At 42.0% G+C, this 18,716-nt stretch overlaps 4 protein-coding genes across 8 annotated transcripts; 2 read left to right on the top strand and 2 right to left on the bottom strand.

The window, feature by feature from the left end:
- The first annotated feature begins 269 nt into the window (after positions 1-269).
- LOC127762392 (uncharacterized) lies at positions 270-3,341 on the top strand. 2 transcript variants are annotated; one of them, XM_052286894.1, is made up of 5 exons: positions 270-529; positions 700-872; positions 1,375-1,465; positions 1,722-2,111; positions 2,733-3,341. In XM_052286894.1, exons 1-5 carry the CDS (start codon positions 358-360, stop codon positions 3,002-3,004), a joined length of 1,098 nt encoding a protein of 365 aa, XP_052142854.1. In that variant the 5' UTR covers positions 270-357; the 3' UTR covers positions 3,005-3,341. The 2 variants fall into 2 exon arrangements, with proteins under 2 accessions (XP_052142854.1, XP_052142853.1); XM_052286893.1 differs by having other exon boundaries at positions 271-529; positions 697-872; positions 2,733-3,340.
- Positions 3,342-3,960: 619 nt separating this feature from the next.
- On the bottom strand, positions 3,961-12,562 carry LOC127762391 (uncharacterized). Its single transcript, XM_052286891.1, has 11 exons — positions 11,969-12,562; positions 10,918-11,329; positions 10,370-10,705; positions 9,619-10,231; positions 9,356-9,524; positions 8,432-8,789; positions 7,845-7,955; positions 6,633-6,987; positions 5,710-5,932; positions 5,136-5,357; positions 3,961-4,566 (listed from the first exon to the last, which is right to left on the bottom strand). Exons 1-11 carry the CDS (start codon positions 12,508-12,510, stop codon positions 4,413-4,415), a joined length of 3,495 nt encoding a protein of 1,164 aa, XP_052142851.1. The 5' UTR covers positions 12,511-12,562; the 3' UTR covers positions 3,961-4,412.
- A 1,236-nt stretch (positions 12,563-13,798) lies between these two features.
- On the top strand, positions 13,799-14,155 carry LOC127761809 (uncharacterized). The gene has a single exon (XM_052286140.1). It carries the CDS (start codon positions 13,799-13,801, stop codon positions 14,153-14,155), a length of 357 nt encoding a protein of 118 aa, XP_052142100.1.
- A 97-nt stretch (positions 14,156-14,252) lies between these two features.
- Positions 14,253-17,214, bottom strand: LOC127761869 (uncharacterized). Of its 4 annotated transcripts, none has more exons than XM_052286201.1 (8): positions 17,023-17,214; positions 16,463-16,565; positions 16,154-16,233; positions 15,711-16,040; positions 15,423-15,535; positions 15,255-15,297; positions 15,113-15,190; positions 14,253-14,830 (listed from the first exon to the last, which is right to left on the bottom strand). In XM_052286201.1, the coding sequence occupies exons 1-8, from the start codon at positions 17,107-17,109 to the stop codon at positions 14,819-14,821; spliced, it is 846 nt and encodes a 281-aa protein (XP_052142161.1). In that variant the 5' UTR covers positions 17,110-17,214; the 3' UTR covers positions 14,253-14,818. The 4 variants fall into 4 exon arrangements, with proteins under 4 accessions (XP_052142161.1, XP_052142163.1, XP_052142164.1 ...); XM_052286203.1 differs by having other exon boundaries at positions 15,113-15,181; XM_052286204.1 differs by having other exon boundaries at positions 15,423-15,496.
- Between the last annotated feature and the right edge of the window lie 1,502 nt (positions 17,215-18,716).

The following is an 18,716-nucleotide window of genomic DNA, read 5'->3' as shown; positions in this document are numbered from 1 at the left end:
AACATTCTCCGATGATGATAGAAAGGGGGAGAGGGCAATCAAACATAACGAATCACGAGAAAGGCCTAGATGCATGGAGCTATCCATCCAGCAACCGCAACTTTTTCCCCTTTGCTCTTTTGCTCTTGTTTATTCGTTCTTTTCCCATTGACCGGTTGCTGGCTGCCTGGCTCCTCCTATTGATCAATTCCGTCCATTCCCATCCGCCCAATTCGACACAGCTTTTGTTGCCACGAAAGTTGCCTCCTATTTAAGCCCCAGCCTCATCAGCATTCAGCTGCACAGCCATAATAGCTAGCTCTCTCACACACATAAACACACACGAAAGGACGTAACAGGGCAAAGGAGAGTAAGGCCATGGCCCTAGACAACTACCACTCCTACTACGTCGACGACCACTTCGTGCTGCCTCCTCCTCCTCCTCCTCAGCTGGATTGGGATTGGGATCAGCTACAGCTGCACACACTTGGAGGAGGAGGAGGAGACGCCGCCCAAGATGGCATTCATGGCGCCTTTCTTCCGGCCATGCGTAAGATACACCCACTGCTACTAGCTACCACCTCACACACAGTATATACGTAGACTCATGCATACGCTTGCTTTCCTCTTTTGCTTGCAAGCTAGCTAGCTAGGGCATGTTTGTGTAGTGAACTAGTGAGATAGTGTCGTTGAGCTTAGGTTCGTTGGTGTGTGTAGTAGGTTTGGAGTCGCCGGAGTCGTCGTCGTCGGAGGCGTCCAGTGGCTACCTGCAAGACGCCGTCGCGCACTGGAGCGACCGTTGCAATAAGCGGCAGAGGATGGCGGAGGCGGCGGCGCCGCCTCGACGGCCAGCGGCGGCGGCGGCGAACGAGGACCTGCACTGCCTTCTTCAGGTAAATGCCATCAACACATTCATGGACAATGTACCCGTCATCGAAGATATATGATGCATGGTTCATCGTAGATTCATTGATGCAAGAACTTGTTGCGTTTTCAGGTAGCTATAGTGGGTAGCTAGCTCGGCGCCTAGACAATATATTCATTCTTTAGTAGTGGTTACTTATTACTGGAGCTTTTTTAAAAAAGATGAAAGATCATGAGATCACTGAAACTTTTTTGTTGCCTGTAAAACTTCCAAGTAGCAGTAGTAATTAATCTCGAGTAGAACGAAAGTGCTAAGAACATAACAGAGATCACAGCAAAGTGGAAAGGCACAACTCCATTGTCGCAATGTCGCATATATGCAGTAACATATACTTACGTACAAAAGAGCAGTGCAGCGTCGTCGTGTCTCCTCGCAGAAAGCAAGCTGTGCCTGATTGTCTTCTTCCTCGCCTTTTGCTCTAGCTAACTCGTAGCTGCTGTTGTTTTGTTGCTTGCTCTTGCCACACACAGAGCTTCTGGGATTCCAGCAGCAGCGGCGGCGAGGGGGGTCTCATGCATGATTTGAATATCATGATCCCGGAGAGCGGCAGTTTTGTCTCAGGTGATTATGAATATCGACACGTCCTTTTCAATCGGACAGCTTTTACTACCACATCTAAACACCAGATTAATCATATCTCCGATCGAGTTCTTCCTCATCACTGCATGGCTGAATTTCTTCAGGCTAAGCAACAACAGCTAGAGACAAAATAGCTGTCGGCTTCTCATCACAGTCAATTATCAGCGAACTTAGTACATCTGATCTTAGTGTCAAAGTAGTTGCATTAAAACAACTTAGGACCCTGTTTATTGGGCAGGAGATGAGGACAACGCATCGGGTTGGGAGCAGGAGCAGAGGGGCCCGATCAGCGCAGCAGCAGCAGCAGCAGCAACATCAGCAGTGCAGGTGCCAGCGGCGCAGGGAGGAGGAGGAGGAGAGGCAGCTGATCCCATCCTCCACAACCACAACTCCTCGCCCGCCACCTCTCGCACCACCACCGGGCAAGGCGCTGCGCAGCAACTGCAGCTGCAAAAGGCAACTAGTGCAGCAGGCGCGGACCACGCAGCGGCAGCGGCAGGGCGGCCAGGGCGCCGCGGCAATTACTCCTGCGAGGAGCACGTCTTCGTGGGCAAACAGCAGCAGCAGCCATCGCCGTCCTCTCGTGCCGCCTCCGCGTCGTCGCCTCGTCGCTCCTCGTCGCTGACAGGTGAGGTGAGGTGGGGTGGGGGTGGGTGGGTGACCGGTGGGCAATTATCACTCGCCGCGCATGTGTGGCAACTGAGGCGGTGGCAGGGATTGGGGCGGGGAGCATCAGTGCTTGCAGTCTTGCAGATGTGGTTTCGAACGTATTTGCCTTGTTAAACAGTTTCATATGCATGCATGGATGCATGGCAGGCCGCATCTATTGATTGCCCCCCTCAGTTGTTATTTACTCCTTCATAGTATAGCTTCTATAAATGAAGAGGGTTTTTAAGTAAAATGCTACATCTATCCCATAATAGTTGTCTTTCTAGGATTCAAAATTTGTCCTAATATATTTATCACTACAAAGTACTAGTTGTTACATCCATTCCTTTATATTCAAATTTCTTCCTTTTCTACCCCTAAACTACTACTCCACTCCTAACCATATATACCATTTAATGTGGGTATTATAGTCTTTTTTCTAAAACCTTAGTCCCTACTAAACTATCTAGAATGACAAGTATTTTGGGACAGACGAAGTAAATAGTCATGTTGTTACTGTTCAACCCCCCTTAATAATAAGAATTGCATTTGTTGATGTTTATAGAAGTGTAAAAGAAATTTCTTGGTCATTCATTCACAGGGAAGGAGAAGAGGGACACGGGCGTGCTGTACCCGTTTGCAGTTGTCAAGCCGCTGGGGTTAGAAGGCGGCGGCGCGGCGACGCTGAACGACGTCAACCAGAGGATCCTGAAGCGGCCAGCCAGGCCGGTCCGGCACCCAGTCGGCCAGTTCGCGTGCAGCCCTGCTGTGTACGCTCATGGACTAGGCCTGTCCGGCAAAGCAGTTGTTAGCCTGACAAGGATCAGGACGGCAGGAAAGGGCACCATAACCATCATCAGAACGAGAGGGTGAAGTGAAGGAACCAATTATATGGAGAACTGAACGGACAAATGTCTTGGTCAGGAAGTTAGGATAATAATTGGGGAGTTAGTTTACCCACCCTTGTAAATACATAGCCACATCCTGTGGGTGAGGAGGGTTCAAATTCACCAGGATGCATCAAGGTATGGTACATATGGAAGACTGCATTGTATCGTTACCTTGTCGGGGCCTCAGTACTGTATTCAATTCAACCCTCTTATCATGCCAAGCATAAACCAAGATGTATATTGGCACAGCCTTTAGGTGCCTGCGTAGGAAGTCCCTTATCCCGGATTCTCATGAGGAAGATCGGCAATGAACTAGCGAGTATCAGCGCATAACAATCAATAAACCTGCTACGTGTAACTGCAAATGGACCGTCGAATACAAGAATACTCGAAAGCGCTATAGCCTATCGGCCTCTCTCCACCATCGCCGTATCGCGTGGGCGTTTGGCTAGGAGTATAGGACGCAGGCATCACAGGAGCGGAGCATAACAAATAAAGAGTAAACAGTATCCTACGAGAACACGGTATACAACTATACCTACTAACATCATTTGCTGCAGCAGACTCAGCTAACAAGAGGTAGTATGCACCCCTCATCTAGCAACCCTCTTTTGTAATTACTGAGTCATACTTTTACGGTAGTTTCTTTTTTTTTTCAAAAAAAAATGTGTCACTTCAAGCATTGTACACATATATACCACAATATTAGTATATTATGTTCAGAACTAAGCTTTCCTTCTTTCCGTTTTAAAAAGGACAAGCATCGTTTAATCGCAGAAAGATGACAAATGAAGACATACTCCAGGCTTTTGATTGACGCTAGGGTACTGCATAAATACCCCCAACCTGCTTTCACAAGGAGTACCATGAGCAAGTGCAGTAAGAAAATGACGAAGAAACTAAAAAAACATATTTGCTGTAAAATACAGCATCACTTGCCTGAAGACGCAGTAATTTTTTATTTATCAACTCGATTCTCTGCCAGCTTTTGATGTTCCATTTTGGCAAGACAATTTCAACTTTATGCTGCCGCTCTATGCTTTCCTCCATCATTACTTCATATTGACCTCTTCCTGCAGTTGTGCCCTTCCAAGAAGCATGAGCCAACCAAATACAAGGATTGGAGTGACCAGACACAAGCCGAACATATGTCTCCAGGAACAGAAAATAAATCACATTAATATGTCACGAGATTGCCAATCTAAAGATGCTTTGGATGTACATCGTGTCCAGATCACATTCCATGCGACATAAAGGTTCCTGAGCAACCGATCTTGAGAGTCCAACAATTATGAGTTAAAAGATCACATGCAACCGATCTTCAGTTGCAAGATGGAACCTTGAGATAATATGGAGATCTCGAATTATGGACAAAAACAGGGATAGCTGCATCACGTATCTGTTTCATCTTGCAGGAGTATCTCATAAATGTCAGTTCGAATGTGCAATTCCTTGTCACGCATTACTTCTTGGAGATCTGACAACTCTTTCAGTGTCAAAATTGAACTCAGTTTTTCAAATCCATCAAGCCATAATCGTTTAGACCTGCAAAGTGGGATGTCTTGTTATGAGTGCCAAGTTCCAATTGTCATTAGTTTGGCCATCACTCAAGTTACAGTTTAAATGTTTAATATTAGAAAACAATAGCAGCTAAAATAACATGAAAATAGAACTTGTGTTTCCCAAACCCACAATTAAAGATGGAACTTTTTGATAAAAAAATAAAAAAGAAAAGGCAGAAGCTACAAGTTCCGAGTTCCAAGTAACAAGTTCATAGAGCAACCATATTTGCAAGAACACCAATTTACTGTCAAAGCACTTTCTTCCAAAAAAGTGTGGTTATTTAAACTTTATACTCTATTGTACATTTAGCTATCTGTAAGGGCAATAGCACAACAAAGTTCAGGTGCCCATTATCCTCTGATGAGATCTCTTCTGTACTCTAGTAATATAGTGTAAGTATAAGATACAAATGTAACAAAAAACATATAAATGATCTTTGTTCCAAATTGGCTACATAAAAATAGCTGGATATAGATGGATGATAGAATAAGCAATCATGTAAGTATAACCAGAGAAACATCAAATTGCGACAACATATTTCAGTACCATACCATGGACAGGCATGTATAGCTCTGAAGAACACACGCCGAGCTGCAGAAGCATTGCAAGCTATCTCTGCCTCATAAGCTAGATAACAGCGCCACAACAGAACGGATTTCTGTAACTTATCATCAGTCAGAGCTCTCTCAAACAGATTGTGTATTCTATTGTCTGATCCAGCTTTGCACAATTCAAAGGACAAAGCAAAGAGCAAGCCAATTATGGAAGGATCCCTGATAAAATCAAAAGACAAAGAGCAGTAAATATGCAATGCAACACCATTCGCACTTCAGAAGATATTTTTAGAAGAGTGCATGCACCCAAACTGGCTACTTAAAGGAAAAAAAAATACTTGATATATACTGTTTACTGTGTCAGGAAGTTCGCAGGTTACAAATGTATCTCTATATACTGTGAAAAGCATCACAAAAAAATGTATTGCTAAAGGAGACCAAGAGAATCATTAGCAGGATCAATTACATTTCTACCTTATTACACAATATATTCCATATTTTTGTCAGAGAAGAACACCATAGCATGTAATAAAAGCAGTGCGTTATGGATTTTGTAGGGAAGAGAACTTACCTTTGATTAAATTTGTCGAGTGTGAGACGTAGATTATTGGAAACACTGTAAAGGCAACCTAGAGTTAACATGGCTGCATATGATTTTGGGTTGTACGGATATGTTTGTATTCCTTGCGATATTTTTGGCCAAACCCTTGAGAGACTCAACTGATTAAGATTTTTCTGAAGCTGCTTGATGTAGTGCATCCACAATTCTTCGAATTCTAAGCTATGGTTGTTCTCTGAAAAATCATGATAAGAGTATGCTTAATAGATTGCGAATTTGACAGATGAGAATAATAATACATATTTACAGACATAGAAAAGCAAAGTAAATGAAAAGGATAAATAAAATCATGAACTATCAAGCACTGCAGAAATAAAATAAATGTAAGATCTACAGTGAAATGCTAGTTAATTTGGACTATGGGTGGAGACTTGTGATCCAAATAAGCTTGATACTTCATGCAAAATCTTGGTATCAAAAGCTGTAGTTGACACCTGAGCAGCCTTGGGAGTACTAGAAAGGAGCTTGTCACTTCCAGTCAGAAAATAGGTATGTTTATTGAAGATTGTAAAATATCTAAGAGTTTAGCAAGATACATGAAAACAATTTCAAATGTCAAACTAAAAAATACGTCTAACAGAGCCCTAAAGACAGGTTATAATTCAATAGTTAGCAGATGGTAGATAGCCAATATATAACAATTAAAGGAACAGAAAATGTAATGGCTTAGCATGTGGTTGCTTTTATCATCAGTATCTATCAGACTATCACTAGTACTTGAGAAAAAAGTATGGGAGGACAAACAATGGCTACAATTTGTACAAAAGTCAACTCGCCCCGCTTATAGATAAATAAACATACACATGAGCTAAAAGTAAAGGCATGAGTAATTATCATTCAGATTATCAAGAAAAAGGTGCTGAAGGATGAAATACCTGAAGGTGTCATATAAAAGGTCTCTTCTATAACTTCAAGACCAGAAGCAAAACCAGATGTCATACTCTCAAACAAAGATGCTGAGCAGATTAGAGCAACAGACTCTTCTTTCATACCATCACTTGCAAATGAAGATCGCAAGCTTCTAATCTGCTCTTTAAATCCTTGACGAGCCTTTAACACCTGAGGTCGTGATATAGACCCATCAAAAGAAGCATACTTCGCCTTGTCCCCTAAGCAGGACAGAATGTGGATTGCACGATCCACAGAGTCAGAATTGTTTCTTGAAGCATATATTGCTAGCTCCATCTCAGCATACCAAAAATAAAGAATAGGAACCTTCTTCCTGAGATCCTGCCCAACGAAAGCAGAAGCGAGCATAAATAAATGTGCTAGAATAGAAGACTATATAAGGCACATTGTTGTGCTGGGAATAGAGCCCTGAAATCAATAAAACTATGTTTGACATAGCTGACCAAGTACCGATGTGGTGTTTCCTTTCCAATAACATAAACTGCTCAAGACAATTAACTACGTAGTATATGCTTTCATAAAGTTGCTTGAAACCTATTCTAACTCAACCACGAGATTGCTGCTAGAACAATGTGAGAAACCTGAATGGCAAAAATATGTTAGCCAATTTTCTTGCAACAGGCCACATCAAAATGATTGTCTATTGAGAAAACCAAGTGTCACAATGTAGCTACCCCTAACATAATATTGCGAATAGGTTGAGTAGTTATAGCATGTGATCTAAGTTGGTGACCATTGGTTTGTGTCCATGGTGGAATTGAAAATAATATTGTGAAAACGAGTGAGTACCTCTATTCCAAAATAGAGGTTCCCTACTTGCCATAGGAGGTGCGCAGTCAAACTTTCAACACTTTCAAAAAAAACTTTTCAAACCTTAAGCACTAATAGATATCATGTTATTGTTTCTCACAGTAACTAATTCCAGGCAGTACATTTTATAATGCTTATCAATGTATAATGTAAAAGAAGGGTATAATTGCTAGCAGTGTGTGTCAGAGAACCATTGCAATATACAGAACTACATCTATATTGGAATTTGGAAGGGAGGTAGTGAGTGAGACCCATTTGACATACTGATCTATATTTCTAGCAGCATTGGCACATTACAAAGACATAATGACAACATTGATTGTATTTTTGGATCTGAACATACTGATTCATTTACTTTATGGTTTTACCTCTGAAGCTCCTTGAGAAGTTGATAGTGCCAAGTCGAATATATGCCTTGCTTTGACAAAGTCCCCATTCATAGCCTCAATTCGTCCATATATTCCACAAAGCAAAAGGTCCTACCCGAAAAAGGTGACATGGTTCAGTTTTTTTTTCTTATTTCAAAAGAAAAGAGCGTCGTGCTCCAAGTATCACTGTTAAGAATATTTACTGATACATGTAGTGCAGGTATATAAATATTAAAAAAATGCACACATGGAACTGTTGGAAAAGCAAGATCCAAAATAAGATGAACGTTGAAATACTTTGAGCTAGTTAAATGAAATGGATGTTATTGAATTGAAGAGACATGTCTCAATCTCTGAAGAACTCAGTTTGATTTTGGTTCCCAAACTGCATGATGCATCCAGTCTACCAAGAGACGCAGATTAAATACAATGCACGTATTCAAGAAAACATAAAATGCACAACTAGCTAGCTTAAAACACATGAAAAAACTACCGGTTTCTGTGTGCTCATTGCACAACTAACGACCTAGTTTTCACCTGTTATGCTACTCAGCCAAGTGATGCCAAAAATACGGAACAAGGCATACCTGTCTGTCTTTCTTCAATAGATTTTTGGCCAAAGCCCGGGATGCGGTGGCTGGAGTAGCCAGAGATTTTTCTTGAGCTGTATGAATTTGGGGGGTAACAAGAACAGCTTCCTCCAGGATATGATTACGAGGGAATACATCAAGGAAAAGCAATATTGCATTTTTCAGAAATTTCGCAGTGCCAGGCCTTTGAGAAAATTCATGCATAGTTCCTAACAATGACACCATTTTATTATGAACTGAAGTTTGGTTCTTGTCTATAAGGTTAGACACCGTACTAAGATCTTCCTGAATGTCATCTGTAATCATCTCTAGGCTCAAAATCCTATCAATCCAACTTGAACTGTTGGTGGATGTCCTGGAATGTAAGAATATCCTGTAGTTAACTCATTGGTACACGACAATATGAAAATGGCAAGAAACAAATTGTGAAAAGTAACAACTTATTCATAGTGCAACCCAATGAACTGCTCATAATTAATACAGATTTTTAAGGCACATAAAATGAGGACAAGGCTGATATAACACATTTCACATCTCACTGCCATCGTCTCTGTTTTCATCCTACATGTCCAAATGTTTGCTTGCAAGGACTATAAACTCCTGGGCAGTAATACCATTACCATCTATTTTCCTTAATTTCTGGATTCAAGTAAAACTATCAACATGATCAGCACAAGTCTAAAATTAAGATGCACTTGCCATGTTGAATCATACACCTCATTATACAGTTACAGCTATCATTAGTATGTTCTTTCAAAGGCCCATATAGTGATGATCTTAAGGAATATGTTCACATCTTTAAAAAATGAGCAATAATATTTGCTGTTTCACTGAGGTCGAAATGCCATTTTTATTGTACAAGTGCTAGTAGACTTTGCGCGAATGACAACAGCTTATCTGAAAAGAAGTAGATGAAATTACCATCTAGAAATTTTTCCACCATAGAAATCAATGAATTGGCATATCAAAGAAAAGCGAGCCTCTTCAGAAGATAGAGAGAACAGGAACTCAGTTATATCCTCAAACAAAATTACTCTGGAAAGCTGATCATTGTCTTCTCCAGTTGGAGCATCATCAGAATAAAGTGATCCTGTCCATGAAAATGGCATCCAGTGTAAGTACTGGGTTAGCTAAAAAAACAATGTGATTTGTCAATCTACAAACACAAGGAGAAAATAACGTACCAAGTTTTTCATGAAGAGGCATCCATTGTTCATTATCCCTTGATAACTCCATAAATGACCATCTATTCCACGTTTTTGGATCTTTAACTTCACTATTGTAATCAGCATCTCCATCAATCCCAAGCTTTTTCAGCAAAGATTCAACATCTTCTTGTGCAGATGGGTCCTCATCATCTGGATTTTCTGCATCATTTCCATCAGATGTCGATGGTTCCACTTTGCTTGTTTCACTATTAGTCCTTAGAGAAGGATCAAACCAACCACTCCAACCACCCCTTTCAGTTTCTTGGGTATTTTCTTGTATATCTATATTTTGTCTACTCTCCTCATCTTTTGCCAACCATCTGGACCATCCAAGAGCCCCATCTTCTCCGATTCTAGCACCACCATTGTTCCAGAAGTGCTCAAAGAGTCTTTGCTTACTGCTTGTGGTCAGATGAAGGGGAGGGGAGAATAAACTAAATTCTATTTGAGCCTGAAATAGTGCAGTTGCTAATTCCCGATGTCCAGTATGCCATTCGAACCGACACAAATTCACAAATATATCCACTAGACCGAGTTCAAGATGAATTAAGGAAGAATACTTAGGTTCGAGACGATCATATTGTGTATCCTGTGAAAAAAAGAAAGAAAGAATAAACATCAGAAAATTTTAACTCGCTAACAGTGCATACATGCCGAGAGAGGGATAGAAAAAGGGGAGGGGGAGCAGATAAGCTGAACTATATACAAAGAAACACTGAAGTTGAACCTGCCTACATAGCTTAGTACAAGCTGCAGATAAAGCCTGTGCTGCATAAGCGTAAGACTTCCGTAGGTCAGATACTTTGAATCTGGAGAATTCCCCTTGACACAGAAGTAGATACTGTTTCCATAACTTACAACTATCCGGGTGTTTCATGAGTATCTGCTCCCATTTATCCAGGAGATTCTGGGTGCTATCCCTCTCACCATATGCCTTCAGAAGACAAAGCAATAATTCTTCATTATCTGGATTAAGCTCTACAGCTTTTTCCAATATACTAATTTTTCTTTCAGTTGTTTGCAAACGGGCTGCTTTCTGAGGTTGAGTACTGGCAACTTTATCCTGTAAAAAGTAGCAGAGAAAATTTCTTCAGTGGATTTATAAAGAGCGGACAAGGAAAAGGTTGAATGAAGAAACATTATATTAATAAGGTTGATATCTTAGAACTCTCTATGTAACTACTAATGATATCCCATAAAAGTAACAACAATGTGGATCACACTATGCACTGTTTCACAATAGAAATATTATAACATCAGACAAATTGGTAATACCTGGAATCGGGCAAAGTCCAACCAAATTTTCTCATTGTGAGGGAACTCCCGAGACATCTTGTTGAATTCTCGTGTCCTCCGAAGTATTTCATCTTCCCAAGATTCTTCAAGTTCCTGTTCCCCAGTAGTGTTATTTTCAGGAAGAGATGGTATCCCTAGGGGGATAAAATCTTCTGGGAGAATTGCAGAGTTATCCTTTTTCAATACTTTTAGGTGTTTGAAACCCTTATTTCTTTCTACAACTGCATATTTCGCCGAGTAGTAGCGACCTCCAGCTCTTGCTTTGCTATCCAGTCCATCTAAATCTGACTCATGACCCATATGTACCGAGACACCCAAGTTATGAAACAAAAGCCGTTTTAGACCACGTGCCTCTGGCATGTTTTGAGACTTGTAGCGTGCAATATCCATTCTGCATAATTTTCTTGTGTGTCAAATTTCAGTAAAATGAAAAATACATCTACAGTCAAACTAAACAAAAATGAAGAAAGCAGAAAAATAAAGAATCAACTCATGAACCAAGGAAAAAAAAATGGAAAGTCACAAAATCACACTAAGCATTAATATTCTGGCCGAAGCATGATGTAAGCTGATTCATTCTATTTAAATCAGATCTCGCTTTTCTCAAGACGAAATCAAATCAGCCCACTTAACTTCAAAGGGGACTAAACATTAATGAGCTTCGAGTTCAGTAAATTTGCCTAACAGTTTCTTGCAACTCAATTAGCCCAGAGGCTTTTATTTATTTCCCTCAGAGATCACAACAAATATGTTTAAACAAGTAGCTATGAATCTAGGAAAACAAACTTGATACTGAGAATTCTGATGATGCCCTAAACAGAAGCAAGCCTGCACAACATCTAACATGCCACTTTAGTAGCTAGTCTAGCACACCTTCATGGAATTGCGCAATTAACATAAACGCCCATGGTTTTCAAATGGAACCTGATACCGCAAAAATGGAACAAACCCAGTGCGTATGCCTGATTATTAACTTCAGATGACAATGCAAGTTCAGCTTTGCTACACATTTCATATGCAAAAACCTGACCTGTATATCGATCCAAACGCCAAGTTATCCTGGTCGCCCTTGGCGTCGAAGTAGTAATCCTTAGCCAACTTCGTCTCCGACCCAGCCCAAGCGCGAACCCCCGGCTTTCGCGAGGCTTCCGCGCTATTGTACCGCTCCTTCTCCCGCCTCCGCTTCCTCCTCTTCCTATCCTTCCGTCTGTCCCTCCTCTCCTCGTCGGAGGCCGGAGGCGACGGCGAGTAGGGCAGCAGGTCATACTTAGCAGGTGCGGGCCGTGGCGCCTCCTCTTCGTCCGACGAGGCGCTTAGCGGCGGCGGTACGGATGAGGAGGCAGTGGCGGGGATGTTGAGGGAGGAGGCGTCGAAGGAGAAGCTAGGGTTTGAGAGCCACTGGGACCCCGCCGCGGGGGCGGAGGATTCCTCGGGCGCCGAGAGGGGGAAGAGAGGAAATAGAGAGGAGGAGGAGGAGGAGCGGGCGGCGGCTGTGGTGTGAGCATGCGGATCGCCTTCTCCGCCGGCGGCGAAGGCGGGTGGCGGCGGCGGAATCTCCGGCGATGGCTCCATGGCGGTTGCGAGCCGAGGGGGAGGAGAGAGAGCCGAGGGGGACGAAGAGAGGGAAGGTTCACCGGGCTTCTGGCTACTGACGAGGTCGGGCCCACGGTGATAATGGACTCTGGCTTGTTGGGCTAACTAAATTCAGCCCATAAGTTTATTGGGCCTCCATGAGTGTGAGAGATCGACAGATAATTGGGGGCATAAGTTCACTTCAGATCCCTTAATTTGTCGCCAAATCTAAAATTCATGTCTAAGGGCCTATTCACTTTGATGCTAAAAAAACTTTACCTTGGCAACTATGCCAAAATTTTGGTAACTTGCCAAAATTTTGGCAGGATTTCTTATATAGTTACCAAAATTTAGCAGGAAACTAAACGTAGCCATATTTTTGGCAACTTTATCAAAATTTGGTAAGGTTGAAAATGGCATCAAAATAAACAGGCCCTAAACCTCTACTCCCTCCGTCCCATAATATAGCAATCTAGTATAGGATGTGACATTTCATAGTACAACGAATCTGGACAGGCCTTATGTCTAGATTCATTGTACTATGAAATATTTTATCCGGTCCTAGGTTGTTATATTATGGGACGGAGGGAGTATCAGATATGACTGTATGACGCGTCCCTCAACTCCTAAAATCAGTGAAAACAATATCTCAAGACGGTTCGGATGATGGTTTTCGGTTGAGGTTGGGTTTAAATCGTTTCCTTAATCGGTACTCCCTCTATCTAAAAAAAAACCAACCTTTTAGGTTGGCTTTTTTTGGGGCGGAGGAAGTACTAGATATTGCTCAACTTTTAAAATAAGTATAAGCATGCGTTACTCAACTTTTAAAACTAGTATAAGCAAGATTTAAAGGTGGCTCGGACGACGGTTTTAACGTCTGGTTTAACTTGATCCTCGTCCCACGCTTACTTTCTGTTGCTGCGTTCTGGCACTGTCCATTGCGAGATGTTAAAAACACGAAAGGCGCACGCACGGACGCACGGCACCAATGGGCAGCAACCGGAGAACCCGAACGATGTGGCTCTCGTTTCTCGCACGAGGAACCGAGACATATGGTTTGTCTTCATCGTCAGGAAACGAAAGCAAAACGCCCGCACACAGGGCAAACTCATGCTTTGATTCACACGCAACAATCATAAGACGGTTCCCATGGTGCTGTGCCGCCCCATGCATGCTCAAGCATTCTTCATCCCAGAAAAACCCGAGCTCTTTTAGACCTACAAAAACATGGATCGAGAGGCAATACGATCCACATCGAACTTAGATTAATCTACAGTGGAGCGGGACGATGTTGAGCACGAGCAACAGGTCGCTCTCGCTTCCTTTGACCCCTGTGTGCACGACGTTCGCCGGTGGCGAGGAGGACGGCGCGTTCACGGAGAAACAGCGCAAGTATCCCATCAAGATGAGGCGGCGCATATGCGCGAGCTGCGGGCTGCGCCGCACGGAGCACCGCGCCGACGCCGGCGTCGGGGACGAGCACCACCTGCCGCCGCGCAAGCGTCTCCTGCTCAGGCGCGGATGTGCAAAAGAGGAGGAGCCGCAGCCGGAGCCGGAGGAGGAGGTGGAGACCTGGAGCGGCGACGCGATCATCGTCACAAGGGGGAAGAGAGCCCCGCGGAAGAAGCGCGACAACGCGCCTTGAGCGGCTTGAGCTCTCGGGGTCGTATCTATGCGTGCCTGCGAATTTGCCATCTGCCATCCTACCTGAAGTAATATTGACGACCATACAGCAACAGCATGTTTCCTCCAAGTAAAATTGAGAAACGTGCAGATGTTTTTTTTAGATAATGGAATGAAACATTCCGGCCTTTGCTCATCAGAGCTACAGCCAATTATTACAAAGTATCACTCTAACAAAGAGTGCAGTTCAAAATGAAATTAAACACACCAACAAAATAAAAGACCAAACCAAGATAAGGAGTACACATTTATTCAAGTCTATTTGTGAATCTCCATCCATAGTTTACAAAAAGTTGCATAACTGTCGTCTCAAGCCTACGACATGCAACCTTCATATGCTCTCCATCGTGCAGATGTACATTTGCGTTTTGCAAGGAAAGAATATGGGCCAGCCAATCGTGTTTGTTTCCCAGGATGGATTAGCAGGATCAGCTTCATTCAGACAAGAACAGTGCAAATGTGCAATACATCTGAATGCATTGCGATAACATGGTGTCCTGACGATATGCGGCCGCTCAAGCATGAGCTGTAGTGCTGTACCCTGTAAGGTGTCAAAACTGTAGTGGAGAACAACATCCATCATCACATCACATTTTAACAAGATTGGTCATTGCGCAGGGAGTTTTCAGTTGCCTTCCTGCAAATATTAACAAAAATACATATCAAGGACTTCTTTTACATCATATTAATGCAAATTCACCACATTATGCATTAGTGAGTAATTGGCATATAGCCAATACTAAACAAAGAAGATTTGTTACTAAGAAAAAGGATCAACACAGCCAACTCATAAAGAATTTAGTGAATGATTAATATGCCTGTCTGGCGAATATTTTTTCTATTCATCAGACTCAACCATCTTAGAAGTTGCAAGAAGGTAGCAGTAAATTTATGCAACACTGAACAACATGCTGCATACCTCTAATTTGGACTTAGCTTCAGATTCACATGCCTTGCACAAAATCTCATAGTTTTTTTCAAGCCCAATCTGTAGACACTGGAAGGATCACGATATGAACATCTTAATCAATAAAAACTATAGTTTATAGGCAAAACAATACCAGTGGATCTACTCGTGATGGCGAAGTACTGGATATTACATATCTGCAGGATAAGAGTTACATTGAAATGTTTCAACCAGCAGTCACCGCAATATTAACAAACCAACGATAAGGTATAAATTTAGCATAAATAAACTGTGGAGGAAATATTCAAGCCTAGCACTTCACCTCAACTTCTTGTAGAAAGCCATAGCAAGGTTGTTAGCTTTCTGAACAGTTAGCATCACTGCTCCCATTTGGCTCTGCATGTACACGCCATCAAAATCAGCTGATCCTTCATGCTGAGATTTCAGATAGCAATTTTATGCTAAAAAATGTACATGATAAGACAGATGAAGGAATAACAGGTATCATAGCAGAATATAAGTACGCATAATATTTCTGGAAATATGTACACACAAAATTGAGCAGGTCATTTTAGTAAATCATCAGTAATTGTTAAACAAGTCACATTACCTTACAAGCTATAAGTTCAATCAATTCCATTAGAAATTTTCCCAGCCCCTTCCCCTGTGCAGAAGGCACCATCTGTAACTCATAGACATAAACAACAGGAACATCTTCTTCCAAAACAAATCTGTAGTGTACAAAACCAATCAAGCGATCTTCATTACATGCTTCATGTGTAAATTCTAGCCCGGAATCTTGCTTCATAATATTTTGGGTGGTAATGGCATTTGAAGATTGCCGGACAAAGATATATCGTGCTTCTGGGGCAACCATTTCCCGGCGCTTAATTTTCTCTTCTGAAGGCCATTCTGGCCCATATTGTCCCTCCATGTTAACCTATATTATTGCTTTCTAGCATTACATTCAATATTTATGGGGAAACTGTAAAAGGAAGATATGCAAAATATCCAGCAGCACTAAGAGCAAAATGAAAGAGGAATATATGTGACCTTGAGAAGATTTTGGATGTACTTCCTTGTTGATAATGGAAGTTGATTTCCATGTCCAGACTCCAAGTAGACCAAAAGACCTAAGCATAAAAAAGGTGAGATTGATATAATGCCCACAACACACATATAAGAAAATTGCATTGTACTGAATAGGACTTGTTAGGGCCTAGTGTTGGAATTATAGAGGTAAATTTGACATTAGGAGTTTTTTTTCCTTTCGCTGGGAATATTAGTAGTTTCTACATCATGATGGAACATTACTAGTCCTAAGGTAGTGAATTTTGTTCACCAACAGACAATGTAGGTTACCATTTCTCTGATACTTATGAAAATCAGGAAATTGCGCTAGATGATCCTTCACGGCTACAGCTTTCCTGATAAGTTCTTCAACAGCCTTCTTTCTCCCCAATATCTAGGCAAAGGCAGAAGATTATCTGAATGAGACCCTGATATTAGATACATCTCCGCTATTACTCCTCAAATGCTACCTCGGTGACAGGAGTGACAAACCACCCACCAAATAAGTTTAAAAAAAGAACTTTTGACAAAAATCTAGAGGTTGCAACATACGTATTCAACAGAAGAACACATGGGTCTAATAAAGTTGACACTGCAGCTTTCGCAGTTTATGAAAATAAAGGAATTCGACACACTTGTAGGGTTTGAAGTGCGCGCTAATTGAACTCTGGCATAACCAAGTGCCAAACACCATCTACTAAAAAAATACACAAAATCTTATCAGCTATTCGGTTTCGCGGAATATAAAACAAATCGTATCAGCCATGAGTAATCGACTACGGGTAGGGTGAAACGAACGAGCTATCGATACTGGCCCCATCAACAAGAGGAGAGGAGAGAAATATAAAGACCTGCTTCCTGCTCGGCCTCTTCTCCACGCCGCCGCCGCCGCCGCCGCCGCTGCTGCTCCGAGGCCTCTTTTTCTCCGCCGTCGCCATTATCCCAGCGCTTGCTGGCCCCGTGTCGGACTCTCGCTCGGGTCTCTCTCTCTACTCTCTCGCACCGTCGCCCGGCCGCCGGATGGAGGGGGTGATCCCTGGGGAAGAAAGGGGCGCCGTGCTCTACAGATGGGTTTGCTAACTTTTGGCCCAACTCGGAGAGGGATTGTTTTAGGTGGGTTGGGCCGATTCCAGATTGGTTGAGAACTTGAGAATAGGGTTCACATTTTCGACAAAAACAAGTCAAATTCCATGATATTTCGACGTTTCGACATGACTCGGAATTAAGTTTCGATTGAAATTTCAAAGGTTAAACAGTAGATTTGGTCAAAATTCAGTCGAAATTTATCGATAACCGATTGAAATTTATCGAAAACCGTGATACCGATGAGGCTCGAAATTTAGTGGTCAACCGGTAATGTAAACCCTGGGATGCATGAAAATCTCAGGATTAGGATGCCGTGCCATAATCCTAAATTCAGAGGAACTCAAAGGGACTAAATCCACGAGGTTTTTGCAAAAAGTGTTGTCTGGTAACATTATAGAAAAGCAAGTGGACTTAGGCCCCCTTAATTCAAAGGAAAATCATATCAATTTTGAAGGATTTAATTTCTATAGAATTCTATGAAATTCCTATGGAATGTCTCATTCCATGCAAGTTCTGGACGAAAATTAACATGAGGTAGAATCTCATGGAAAGTTTCCTTTGTATCTTTATCTTTTCTCAAATCTATATGGTCCAATCAAATGATCATTCTATGTTTTGCAATCCTATGTTTTATACTTGTATTATTATCTGAATCAAGTATTTTTCCTATTCCTCCATTTTTTTTCATTTCTATAATTCAAAGAGTTTTTCTCCAAAATTCATATGAAATAATCAAATGATTTCGGAGAAGCCATTCATTTACTCCAATTCTCCAAAGGACCATGTGGGAAATTTTTCTGTTGAATTTTAGTCCTCCAAAATTCCTCTACTTTTCCTTCGCTCCAAAGAAGCCAAACATATATTTTAATTGATGGGCTGGTAGCATTTTGTTTTCTTATGATAAAACTAAATAAAGTACGGCTATTCATACAAGGGTCAAAGTTCTAGAATAGGAACAGGCAGACAAAAAATAACACTATCTTTATTTGTTTCTGTCTAATCTGTAAGAATACTCAAATTTGAGTCGTTTAAATGGGTCGGCAATGAATATTTGTTCTCGAGTGACGTACAGCAGAATTCCCAAACCCTTGGGCTCCACCAACCGCTGGTTTGTCTTGTTAGGCCGAAACCAGCGAACGAGAAATGAACGAGATTACAGGGAAATTTCGGCGCCACCGACTAATGGTAACAAGTTTCAGAATGATTAGCCGGTCACGACCTGATCTAATGACCCTGCATCTTGACTGAAGCCACCCCCATGTCTTTTGCCGCGAGAAATCATGAGCAGGTGACGAATGCTCATGCGCCATGTGTGCATGTACAGACGTGGAGACACCTCGGATTGAAGCCAGCCAGGTCAGGTCACTGTCACCTGTTCGCTCGTGAAAGCAACGGGCGGACGCCGTGATCCCGCGAAGGAAGCTGCGCCGAAGCTGCAGGTGCAGGTGCCCAAGGGCTA

This window comes from Oryza glaberrima, chromosome 2 (genome assembly GCF_000147395.1).
Source record: "Oryza glaberrima chromosome 2, OglaRS2, whole genome shotgun sequence".
NCBI classification, from domain to species: domain Eukaryota; kingdom Viridiplantae; phylum Streptophyta; class Magnoliopsida; order Poales; family Poaceae; genus Oryza; species Oryza glaberrima.
The sequence above is the reverse complement of the archived record's forward strand: the minus strand, read 5'-3'. Positions and strand labels throughout refer to the sequence as shown.